Genomic DNA, 12,310 nt, shown 5'->3' with positions numbered 1-12,310 from the left:
TAATTTCACGATCAGTATCAATGTAAATGAATAATCACAGCTTTGCATCAAATCTTTTACATGAGCTCATTTTTGTGTTTAAGCATACTGGTAGCACAAACAGTAAGTTGAGCAGAAATTATCTATTTTAAGGATAAGGGAATAAATATTTGCTTGGATGATCTTAAATGTGCATTTAAGACCGGCTCAGGGGAATGGACGTTACTCTTCGCCTACGGCTTGGGCATTAGTAGCATTTATTCTCTTGAGCTAACTCACCAAGCGCATCTTTATTCCATTCATACATACCGATTTAGTTAGAGAGTCAAAAGAAGTCAAATATACGATAATTTCCAAGGATTCGGTTCAAGAATTTTACTGTCATTTTCCCAAACATCCCGGTAAATTTTATGGTATATTCATTGTAGTCCAGACAAATCTCCTTATATGGACTTGGCACGTGTGTGGCAAGTTCTGCGTGCATGGTGCACACAGACTCTTGACCAATGGCGAGGATTAAACTGACTCATATCCAGGTGCCAGTGTTTTTTATGAAGCATGCATTATTAAATCGCAGCGGGCATTATCCAAAGTTAATACATGGTCACGTTGCGGGTTGTTAAATAGGGAAAATGTCTAATAATGGTTTATAAATGCAACCCAATGAAAATATTCTTTCCACTGTGTGAATGTGAAGCGTCTTTTGTTTCTACAGATGCCTGAAAACTCCTCTCTGTGTACAAATTACCCTTTCACTTTCTTAACCAAGCGTAAAAGTGCGACAAAAGGTTTTCACATTATGAGCTGCAACTGAAATTTTTCAGATGAGCTGTGACCTTGCCTACCACGTGTACATATGCAGTTCAAGGCTAAATTTAACAGGGCACATTCAGCAGTCACAAATTCGAAAAGAAACCAGTAAGTAAATGATTGATGATCAACCAATCAGACGACAGGGATATAATCAGGTGCTGTATAAATGAGTTACTAAGATGTACAAGAAAAATCTGACTGGTATCCCACCTTCATGAGTTGAGAATGTTCATCTTTGAGTGATGCCTCCTGGTCTTCATCTGACAGCTGCATCAGGAATGCAAATTAAACAAGTTTGATGATGCAGTGAAGAAGATAAATAACATTTAGGAAAAAGTAGAATCTTTGAAATAATGTTAATTTGTGTGTTCAATGCAGTATGATAGCACAAAAAATAATCAATTTTAAAGTCACACTTAAAGCAAATGTGAGAAATGTTATTTCACAAGCAAAAAACAATCACCACACCAACAAAAACACACAAAGCAACACGAAACGCCGAACACTAAAAGCTAAATGCCATGCCAACACCATGTACATTATTATGTACTAACCCATTTCCTAAAAACCATTTCACACGGGTAACTCTCACTGACAGTCCACATGTTCTTTCTACACTCACCCCGCCTGTATCTTCATCGTGTGCTGGACCTTTCTTAGGTTTCCAAGCATGCTTGAACACAACCGGCTGTACACTGTCATCATCTGAAATCATTGACAAGATATCACCAAGTGAATCCATTCCACTGTCTTTAAACAAATCACTTACACGTATCATGAACTTATAGAAGGCCTGAAGTGTTTAGAATTTGTTTATTGGGCGAAACACTTCATTCATTCCAGTACACGGCTGCACCATGAAATGGAATGTCCATTCTGCAGGTCAAGACTGATCAACATGCTGTCCATCTGTTTGCACAATCATACTTTGTGATGCTAAAACAAGTCTCTCCACACAAAACAGGCAATGCAGAGAATTTTTTTTTAGAATTAATGTAATGCATAGAATTAATTCTGTCATTCTATGAGACAGAAAATGAGTTTTTATGAGTACAGTGTGAGAATGATTTCATTCAGTTACTGATTGAATGTACCGTTTTTTTCACCGCACAGGCCAAAACATTAATTATTTCTTCTATAAAAATGACTGAATAAATTCTCCACTGACAGAAGACAGAACAGTGTTTCTGGTTTATTGGTATCACCTAACACTTTCTCCTCATCGGAAAAACCCCAACTGTGCCCTCCAAGTGGCATGCGGGTAATATAGCATTTTTCCTTGTGGGAAGAGCTGCAAATGTGCCGTCCACAGGCAGGCCATTAAGTGTATTTAACAGGGTGAAATCAACCATTTATTATACTGAATAATTCAACCCACCAATCAGATGACGGGGATTTATTCAGGTGCGGTATAAAATGCAAGTTATGAAATGTTGCACATTCATACAATGGAGACAATAAGTTCATTTGGTCAATGATGAAATTGTTCATTCCACTCAACAACATCTCCAGGAATGGAACATTCCATTGGTCACCTCATGAAATTATTCTCATCATTGCACTTACAAACATTCAGTAGTTTCATATTATTGTAAGTTTTTCTTGTTTTCCTCCATTCTCCTTTCACTACCTTGCTCATCTGTCATGGTCACCCTTTGCATTTTCTCTTGTAGCTGTCTGTCTGTCTCCCCTGTGTGACGTCCTCCCTGCTGCTTCCCAGCCTGGTTCCTCTGTCTCTGTTTCTGTTTCATCTGTTGGTGTTTTTCCTCCAGGAGTTGTTGTTTGCGAGCCTGTTTGGCCTTTTTACCTCTCAGCTCTTTGGGTGACCCAGCAGACTGAAGTGAAACATGGTAAAAGGAATTTACAGAACTCTTACAACTTAGCAATATACATTTTTTTTTTCTGATGGTAATACGCATACCCTACGAGTCTATTTCAAAATCAACAACAGAGCTTATGAAGATGTCACTAATTCTGCCAGGGTCAAGTGGAAGTGAAGTGTGAACATGTAACTCATTTCTTGAATTCTTCTGGTGATGAAACAAGTGGATTATCACAAGTGGCTTTTAGCACTGTTTTGAAGACAACAGTGGCAAAAAAAATCTTGAATGTACAGTCTATTCACCACCCTGATAATGATCTGACTTTTGTGTGGTTACGATTCAACTGCATGACCGATATTCAAATCACTCCGACCCCGTGAGAGGAAATCACTTGAGTTTGCCAATAGATGGATTTTACATTAGCGCCGTCTGCGCATATCCGCATCCAAACCGAGGCTCTCTGTGTTGAACTTCGTCGCGTGCGCCCGAGGAGTCGACACAGTATATGCAGTACCCTGTTCGTAAGTGTGTAAGTTTAAACCACGCCCACAGCACAAGATACACGGCCATCGCAGGTACATTAGTTCGCGGTAAATTGACATTGTTTTTTTCTTTTGATTTCACGTGCCCAGTCATTCTGAAAGACTCTTCAACAAAAATTTGCAGCCTGAAAAGTCTGAATTTAACATACCTTTATGTATTTTGTATCTTAACTCCTTACTTTCAATCGTCTGATCGTATTAAGAATTGAAGCTAACACATACAGCCTCGTTTTCAAACGCGGAAGTGCGCAAATCGACGCTAAAAGCGTCGTATTGGGATCCCTCTCTGAAATATACTTTTGAGGGTTACTTTTATGCATGAGCACACAGCCCATATGCCATTATGCTGCCCCTAGCTAGGTTCTTCTAGACTTACAGCAAGGATCTCCATTTTCAGCCGTCTCTCCTCTTCATCTTGGTCCTTGTATTTCTGTTTGATTTTCTTCTGCTTGTTCTGGCAAGTCATAGAACCAATAAATGAGATGAATTGGATGCTGCTAATGCACATCAAATACTGCTGTTATGACCCACGACATTTCACTTCCGATATACAAGATTAATTCTATGGAGAGTTTAGGTTGGAAAAGCTAAATTTTAATTTGAGTAACAATGCTATTCAAGGGAACCGTATGCTACTATTCATATCCAGTTTCTTATGAATGAACTAGCAAACTGGCCTGTGACCTGTTTGTGATTTGGCTTTCTAAAACAGAAATTAAATCTTGATAAATGTCTCCAATCCTCCATCAGGGCAGTTGCCATTTTTCTCAAGGTCTCATGGCAATGTCATAATTACTCAGAGAAACAAATGGAACGTGCTGAGGCCAAGCGCATTTAAATTTGCACTGCTTTCCTGATTTGTAAATAAATGAGGCAATAATTGTCCAGGATCAGAGAGAGAGACCTCTACTAGTCTCCATGAGTATGCTCACCTTCTGACCTCGCTTCAGTTGTTGAGGGGGTTGGCCTGCTGCAACCTGTCAACATTTTAAAATCGACAAATTTCTCGGACAAATTACACTTAACTAGTTATGACCAAATCTCACTGTGACACTCTAGTAAAGGAAATGTTCTGCTAAATGTACTGCCCTCAATTTGTCAGAGAATGTAAATTAGTAAGCACAGCACAGAGCAAGTGCATTTCACAGACAAACCTTAACAGAGGTAAAATACAAAATCCCACACATGCCAGTCTTCACATACATGTGTCTAGACTGTGAAATGGGTTCAACATTAAAAGATTTTTGGAAGGTCATTAGCAAAACTTAAAATCTTAAAAAGTTCAGTGAGTCTGGTCCCTAGTTAACAGATTTCACTTTTACACCAGTTACGCAGGACTTGTACCGATCAGTCAGTTGAACCAGATTGATTTCAAGACATTTAGCCCAAGTACACAATGCTTCCAAATAGTCGACACTTCCAATGAGCAAGATAATTGCTTTCATGACAGCCACTGTTCATTACAGAGACAGAACAGTCACTAAATTAACATATCTGCAATGTTGAAAATGCCTTGTCGTTCTTCTATCAACTTGGTAGCAACACAGCAAAGTCTCTTCCAGGGAAACAAATACTGCATGATCATTCCTCTTCAAAACAAAGCTGTGAATTTCTGATATGAGATGTACCTTTAGAAGTTACGGGACGATGGATTTTACCGGGATCCCGATTAGTCAGTGTACCATTGTCCATTTCCTACATTTGTATGTTGCAACTTGTGCAACCAAAAATGTAGCGTAAGTGGAGTTGACGTCATGAAATTGATGGCAGAAAAGTTTTAACGGCACAATTTGACTCAAAGCTATTCGACTTAAGAAAGTCCCATGGAACAGGACATGACATGTTCCTCGGTGTGTCATGCATATTTGGCCAGTATTTTACCAGCAATGTAAACCTCATATCTTTTTGATCTCAGTAACCCTACCTCTTTCTTCTTGTCCACTTCTTGCTCTTCTGTATCTTCCCTCGTCTCAGTTTCCTCGTCAATGTCCAAGCCCGGCATCCTTGGGTCATCCTCTGAAGGGACTTCTTCCATTCCTGGTTCTTGCTTCCCCTCGGCTTCTGCATCACCATCGTCCAAGTTGCCGCTTGTTTTTCTTTTCTGCTTCTTCAACTGTCTGAAAGAGTGAACACAAAATAAATAAAATAAAACAAAACTTGTAGCCATACCAACTCTAGCCAGTGTACAGGCTTCAATTATTGGCTACTGATCCTCATTAGCACCAGAAGACAGGACAGGACAATAATTTTGTCTCCCAGCACACAATGGCCAATTGGCCAATCATAAGGCGCGAAATTTGTCGACCCTTTCCAAACGCGCACTGGGTTGACAAATGTCGCGCATTGTGATTGGCCAACACGTTCCAACCTCTTGCTGGCACACTTTTGCAAAACGGGCGTATTGTAAAGATGTGTTACTTGTACATATCAATAATACTTGTGTATCGGTGTCAAAGAGAACACTAGGCCCACAAGTAGAGATTCATAAAAGGACTCAGACTAGGACCTGGACTTGGACAGTTAGGACTTGATCTTGGACTCAGACACAGATGGCATGGACTTGGACTCCGACTCGGGCATCAAGTACTCAACTACAGCACTGTTTGTGTTTGTTACTCACCTTTTCTGCTTGGCTGAGAGGTACTGTTTTCCGGTCTACGGGTGGAATATCAAAACAATATATCAGGTCTGAATTACAATTGGAGCCTAAAGTACTACACTAGTATATTCCTCAATGGTCTGCCACTCTAAACACTTGATGTATCAAATATGGGGAAAACATAATAACATCTCAGAATTGTTGAACTTTTTCAAATATCCATGGAATTCTGGATGTCATATAAGAACTTGTTGTATGCAAGGGAATTTATTTGCTTCACAGGCTTCAACTTCTAGCTATGAGTACTGTATTGACATAATATTTGGTGTTGTAGTTTTGTATCTTAAATGCAATTCAAATTCAAAAACAAGAGTTTGCACAATATTTAACTTTCCAATTAAAAATCAATTGATCTATCTTATACAGTTTAAATGCATAGGAGGGTCATGATTAAGGCATGAGATTTGATGAACATATCACCTGTTTGCTGCCTTGTCTGTCAACAATAATCAATACTGGCTGGTCATCACCAAGGTAAATTTTCATCTCGGCATCCCCCTCACTAGAATGGTGGCTTCCAGCACTGAGAACACTTGACCCCCGTGACCTCTCAGGTTCCAATCTGTTCCACACAAAAACAGCAATAAAGCAAAAGAGTTAGGCCTAATGTTCCAGATACTTGGGTTCTGTTCAAGAATAGGCCAAGACATCAAGCTCTGTTTCACGATGTTCTGACCAACTGCAGCCGTCATTTGTGCTCAACATGCTTGCACTGAAGTCTGAGATGTGTTCATGCATTCATGACGTGCAGAGTTGGAACACACAGTGAGACACTGGCAAAGTTGCTAAGATGTAAACTGGGTGGGGACTCCTGGCATGAAGGCACTTTGAAGCCACTTTAATTGTGTGATCTTACAGTCATTTGCCAAAGTTTAAGACCACCTGGAATTGATTGGTATTTCTGTCACTGGGCCTGCATTACATTGTCTCATTGAATGATTACCTAATATGTTTTTACAGTGGTGCATAACATCAGTGTAGTGCTATATACCCATTTGAAGGAATTTTTTTGCAAAGGCAGGTTTTGTATGACATTTTGTCTGCAAGGCAGCATGGGTAAAAAAGCCAGTCTGAGCAATCAGAAATAAAGGAGGGTACACTAAATATTAGACTGTTAACCTTTCAAATCATGGAAATGTAGTCAAGCAGCTGTTTAAGAGAGATATTAATTGGTTTCAGTTTGTTTTTTTCTTCAGGTTAATGAATTTTGTACGGGTGGCCCTGAACTTTTGCAAATGACTGTATAATCCAATGTTACATGTACGTACTTATCATTAGTAGTATCCATTACAGTCTGTAATCCTCGCAACCCTTAACAAGTTTTCTCCTCACCTTTTGGCCACATTTTGCAAATAATCCTCTGCCGAGTAAGGCAACCATTTAAAAACCATATCAAGGTCTCGTGAAAGATCCTGCAAGGTTTGCAGACTTGCTCTAAGTTTTGTGCACATTAAAAGCAAACTTCCAGCAAGCCTATAGCCTCTACAAAGCCCCAATATATTCCATGTGTTGTTTGGCCATTTGGAACTGTAGACTGAATCTTTTTAAATGTGGCCTTGATGCGCCTCAGCAGAGAGTAGTTCAGAAGCCTCCACATGTCCACTGTACAAAGCTGTACAGTTCACAACAGTCTCCCACGTGAGTGTGCACAATAATGTTAGTGTATAATACATGTACAATGCATGTGCAGATCAAATCTGTACTTGTTTAAGCATGCACAGGCATAAAACAAATTAATTCAACAGAGCATTTTCATTCCTGGAATAACCTGTTATGCAAAAAAGTTATCATCATGTACAGAACAGCTTGCTTTCCTATTAAATTATGCTGCTTTGTACAGATTTAAGCAGATAGTTATGCTAGAAATTGCTTCAACCCAACTCAAACCAACTCGACCCGACCCAACCCGACCAAACCCAACCCAATCCAACCCAACTCAAATCAACCCAACCCAACCCAACCCAATCCAACCCAACTCAAACCAACTGAAAAGCAAAAGGAAGAAAAAAGATCCAACTACTCAAATTCGAATCTCCAAAAAGTTCTGCAATCAAACGATTAAAAAAATGTCCAAGACATATGCATGATATTGACTTACTTGGCACCCTGGACATGATGAAGCTGGATGGCAGTGTCTGGATAGGCCATATCATCATCACTAGAGAGGTGAGTCTCAACTACCTTACCCCTCTTATCTCTTTGCTCATCTTCGTCATCACTGTCATCGTCCTCCATATCCACAATGGCCATGCCTGTCAATCAAAGAGCTGGCAGTTTAAGGATCTGTTGTCAGCCATTTAAAATGAGTCTTGTATCTTTGTGTACTAGTCATCTCACCGTGGACATCTCACCATGGACAATAATGAGACTTCTCACCATGGACAATAATGAGACTTCTCACCATGGACAATAATGAGACTTCTCACCATGGACAATAATGAGACTTCTCACCATGGACAATAATGAGACTTCTCACCATGGACAATAATGAGACTTCTCACCATGGACAATAATGAGACTTCTCACCATGGACAATAATGAGACTTCTCACCATGGACAATAATAAGACTTCTCACCATGGACAATAATGAGACTTCTCACCATGGACAATAATGAGACTTCTCACCATGGACAATAATGAGACTTCTCACCATGGACAATAATGAGACTTCTCACCATGGACAATAATGAGACTTCTCACCATGGACAATAATGAGACTTCTCACCATGGACAATAATGAGACTTCTCACCATGGACAATAATGAGACTTCTCACCATGGACAATAATGAGACTTCTCACCATGGACAATAATGAGACTTCTCACCATGGACAATAATAAGACTTCTCACCATGGACAATAATAAGACTATTTCCAAGAGTATCCCTCAAAAACAGTTCAGCAATGGGGGATTTGTGACTAGACTCCACACAACATTAGTCCAACCCTTTGACAATCACTACTTTTTCAAATGAATTTGAAAGAGCATGACTGTTTGCCACCCTGATGAATATGGATGTGATTAAGTGAACAGTTTTCTGTATCAGCTCAGGATAAGTGCAATCTAATCTCCACCCTCACTGGTTCCCAACTGCAGTAAAGAGATGTGGGTACCTATGTGAAATTCAAACCCACAGATCATTTGCGCGAGTCAAATGCCAGAACCATTGGACGACACCATAATGCAAAAATATAGGAGGCCGTAGCCTCAAGTGCAAGGATTATTTTGGGCTGATAGACTTCTGGTACAAGAAAGGCTGAAAATGTATCGGCTAAATTTCAATATGAAGCCACACGCCTCAAGTACAAATACTCTCAAGAGTCATTTTCAGTTGCTGTAGCTTTGCCTTTTGAATCCAGTCCAAAATTCCTGAAAAGTGTCCCATCAAAGCAGTTTCTTTGAAGGTAATCAAGACCAGTGAAACATGGGTATGTTTGCATGTCACCCATTGCTATAAATAAGCATGGACACTTATAAAGCATGCTTCTGTGTCCCAGAGTATCACTGCAGGTATTCTTTTTACACTTTCTCCAGCATAAAGTGGTTAATTTGAAAGTGTGGAATACCATAAAATTTACCTCCATCTCAATTTGAATAGAATCAAACGCTTTTTTTATCTTTTGTTGTTTAAGGCGGCTTGAACAGTGTGGGAAAGAATAAGTTCTTTGTCATTTACCAGCCTGACTGTCCTCTTTTCCATTCCTGCTGTCATTGTCAATGCTATCATCGCTGTCATCTGCTAGCTGTATCTCTTCATCAAAAGAGCCATCAACCTGTGAAGCAGGGAAACTACTAACAAATTTTTGCCATCTTAAGTCTACTGTTAACAACTACAAAGGTCCTACTGATTACATTGCCTATTTCTGGCCCTCATTTCGGTGAAAGAAAAAATATGAAAATCCGATGGATATTTCCTTAAACAGGGGCCAGTTTCATGTGCCCATACTGATTACTTCTTCCACAGTAAGGCCTGACAGTAATGGGCTCTATGTGAACAAGAATTCACTCTGCAACTTAACACTGACGGTCTGTAGGGCTGGAATACTGTATTTGTGCATGCTGAGAAGGACATACAATATTCACACGTGCTTTATTTTAGCCAAAACTTGGTTTGGCTGTTTACTGTTGGTGAATTTCTTTGGCAATTTGAACTTGGCCAAAATTGCATGTGAAAATACAGCACTCAAATTATCCAAACGACAAAAGAGAAACATCTGAACCAATTTTTGGTTCAGGACAACCAGAGCGCACCCTCCCAACCTGTAGGGTCTGTGCACAGGCAAAGCAACAGCACCATTCAGGTTTCGGCTCAGCCTCTCCCACAGTCACTGAGTGAGGGGGCACTTGTGTACAGAATCCCCACTCAACAGAACTCTGCACTGATGACGTCCCACTTTGGGAATCTGGTAGGGGAAACATATTCATAGCTCCACAGAGAAGTGCACATGTGAGCAAAGTGTGATGTCATCAGTACGCAGGCTTACTGAAAAATTGGTTTTATACACTTTGGGTCACGTAACCCACTACAGGGGTAATTGACTCTAACTTGTCACTTATGAGGTGGCTCCACAGTGCTGAATACAGTATGTTATTGAGACTACATCATAAATTATAAGTATTTTTAATTATATGTATTTTTATTTTTGTAAGTGAGAAATGAGTGTTGCTTTTGTCACTTTTGATGTTACCTTTTCCATCATTTGCACTCCAACCAACATAACCCCTGGCTAATTAGTCTTGAATTAAAATAGAATTTTACTGCTTACCCCCACTTAAAAAAACAAGAGAACATGATTAAATTTTTATAGGTGTATTACTTGCTCAAGAAGTGAGCTATTTGCATACAGAACATCAGCAAAAGGCGGTTGCACTAAAATGGCTTAGAATTTCTAAGTATAGCACTGACAAAACATGTGAGCCAATGCTCTTTCTGTTTTGAAAGCATTTTGGAATGAGAGAGCTATCTTTACAATAACCACAGGTTGTTCTAAATGGCTTCATTTGTCTATGAAAGGGAAACAAAATATTATCAAAGCTTTCATCATGCCCACTGCCTCATCTCATCTTGTCGGTAATTTGTTCTTTTTGCAAAACAAGGTTTTTAGCACTTGAATTTAGAATCAGTGGTGCTCAGTCATTCATAGAAAACTGACAAACCATCCTTCCATTCATATAACCTCCCACATGTAGGTGGTGATACAGTTCACATCTTTAACTACAATGTTTTCTTGTTTTAGGGTTTCTACCTGGAAACCCTAATTGGTCATCACAGAAGTGGCCATTCACTAAACTCTTCAAGATGGCTGCATCAGCATGGCGATACCCTAAGTCGATTGTTCTTAACAGTATGCTTCAAGTCAGATGGCTGCATGTTTTTGCCATGACAGATTTATTCCTGGTGGATACAGTGTTTTGCACAGGCTTATTACGTACTGTAGAGCTGTCAGCCAGGGACATGTCATCTTCTTCAACACCGCGCACACGCCTCTCATCCTTGTGCCTCCAGACACACGAGTCATCTACCTGTAATGACATTAAATGGCATTTTTTCAAATGCACAGCCATGTGACAAAACAAAGAGACCGAAATGGGTAGACATGGAGTTATAAGGATCTCCATTTCTATGTTAGTCAGCTTCATGTGGTATGACAAAACATTACGGTTATAACAAGTACAACATGAAATTCAATTCTGAGGTCATGAAACCCATCCCAATATCTTCTGTATAACAGCCTACGGCCACATTCTTCATAATCCTTTGTAGTCTGTGTGATGCCATGAACAGCAATTTTTTTTACCAAGAATTAATTATCACTACTATTGTTACTGATATGGAAATAATCTAGGCATATATTATCTAGCTCCTTTTAGGGAAAAGAAATGCCCAAACTGACAGAAATGTCAATGCATAAACAAATTCTGCACATTGTCCTTCATTTGATGACAAACCTTGAACATGAAACCGAAACCCATCATAAGCTGTGCTGGTGGCAGGTAATTCTTTTTACCTGCAGGAAAGAAGTAAGCAACAAGTTTGATAGGATTCAATAGAGATACAGTACAATGTTGCTAAAACCTGAAAAGTTCACAATAGATTGATTAATTCAGTACAGCACTTTTCACCTGTTCATGCCCACAACCCCCCATCCCATTCAAACGTGTGGCCCATGAATTGTAGTGACTCCCTTAGGCATTTTGGCAAACCTTACAAACTCAAGCATAAAAAAGATTTTTTTAAAAATGAACAACATGGAAATGCTGCATTTTGTGAAATTTTCATTCTTGTTTCTTCACATTCCAAATGAAATTTTCACACCAAGTCTCCTTCCAAAGTTAGTTCAGTTTGCTTTGAGTCCGATCATCTCACAAATTGTTGTGTTAAACTGACCTCTTATCATGAAGCTACCAGTTGTCAGGTACTCTCCTGTGGGGGCTGTTTTGGAAACCTGTAACAAAAAGATTGCAAAGTCTAAAAGGTGCCTTTCCAAAGGTG

General features: G+C 39.5%; 1 protein-coding gene across 4 annotated transcripts in view; it reads right to left on the bottom strand.

Annotated features, from left to right (window-relative positions):
• Window positions 1–12,310, bottom strand: part of LOC110982519 (ribosome quality control complex subunit NEMF-like) — a 35,689-nt gene that overhangs the window by 2,801 nt on the left and 20,578 nt on the right. For all 4 annotated transcript variants that reach the window (XM_022240976.2, XM_022240975.2, XM_022240978.2 and 1 more), the window contains 13 exons: window positions 12,206–12,263; window positions 11,767–11,825; window positions 11,251–11,340; window positions 9,494–9,590; window positions 7,915–8,068; window positions 6,237–6,378; window positions 5,778–5,812; window positions 5,082–5,274; window positions 4,090–4,134; window positions 3,534–3,611; window positions 2,423–2,627; window positions 1,415–1,497; window positions 1,003–1,059 (listed from right to left, as the gene is read on the bottom strand). In XM_022240976.2, the coding sequence (XP_022096668.2) occupies window positions 1,003–1,059; window positions 1,415–1,497; window positions 2,423–2,627; window positions 3,534–3,611; window positions 4,090–4,134; window positions 5,082–5,274; window positions 5,778–5,812; window positions 6,237–6,378; window positions 7,915–8,068; window positions 9,494–9,590; window positions 11,251–11,340; window positions 11,767–11,825; window positions 12,206–12,263 (1,296 nt within the window). The remainder of the gene's footprint in view (window positions 1–1,002; window positions 1,060–1,414; window positions 1,498–2,422; window positions 2,628–3,533; window positions 3,612–4,089; window positions 4,135–5,081; window positions 5,275–5,777; window positions 5,813–6,236; window positions 6,379–7,914; window positions 8,069–9,493; window positions 9,591–11,250; window positions 11,341–11,766; window positions 11,826–12,205; window positions 12,264–12,310) is intronic.

This window comes from Acanthaster planci, linkage group LG01 (assembly GCF_054643075.1).
Source record: "Acanthaster planci isolate LZ-2023a linkage group LG01, COTS_SCS, whole genome shotgun sequence".
NCBI classification, from domain to species: Eukaryota; Metazoa; Echinodermata; class Asteroidea; order Valvatida; family Acanthasteridae; genus Acanthaster; species Acanthaster planci.
This window is presented reverse-complemented; position numbering and strand designations above follow the sequence as displayed.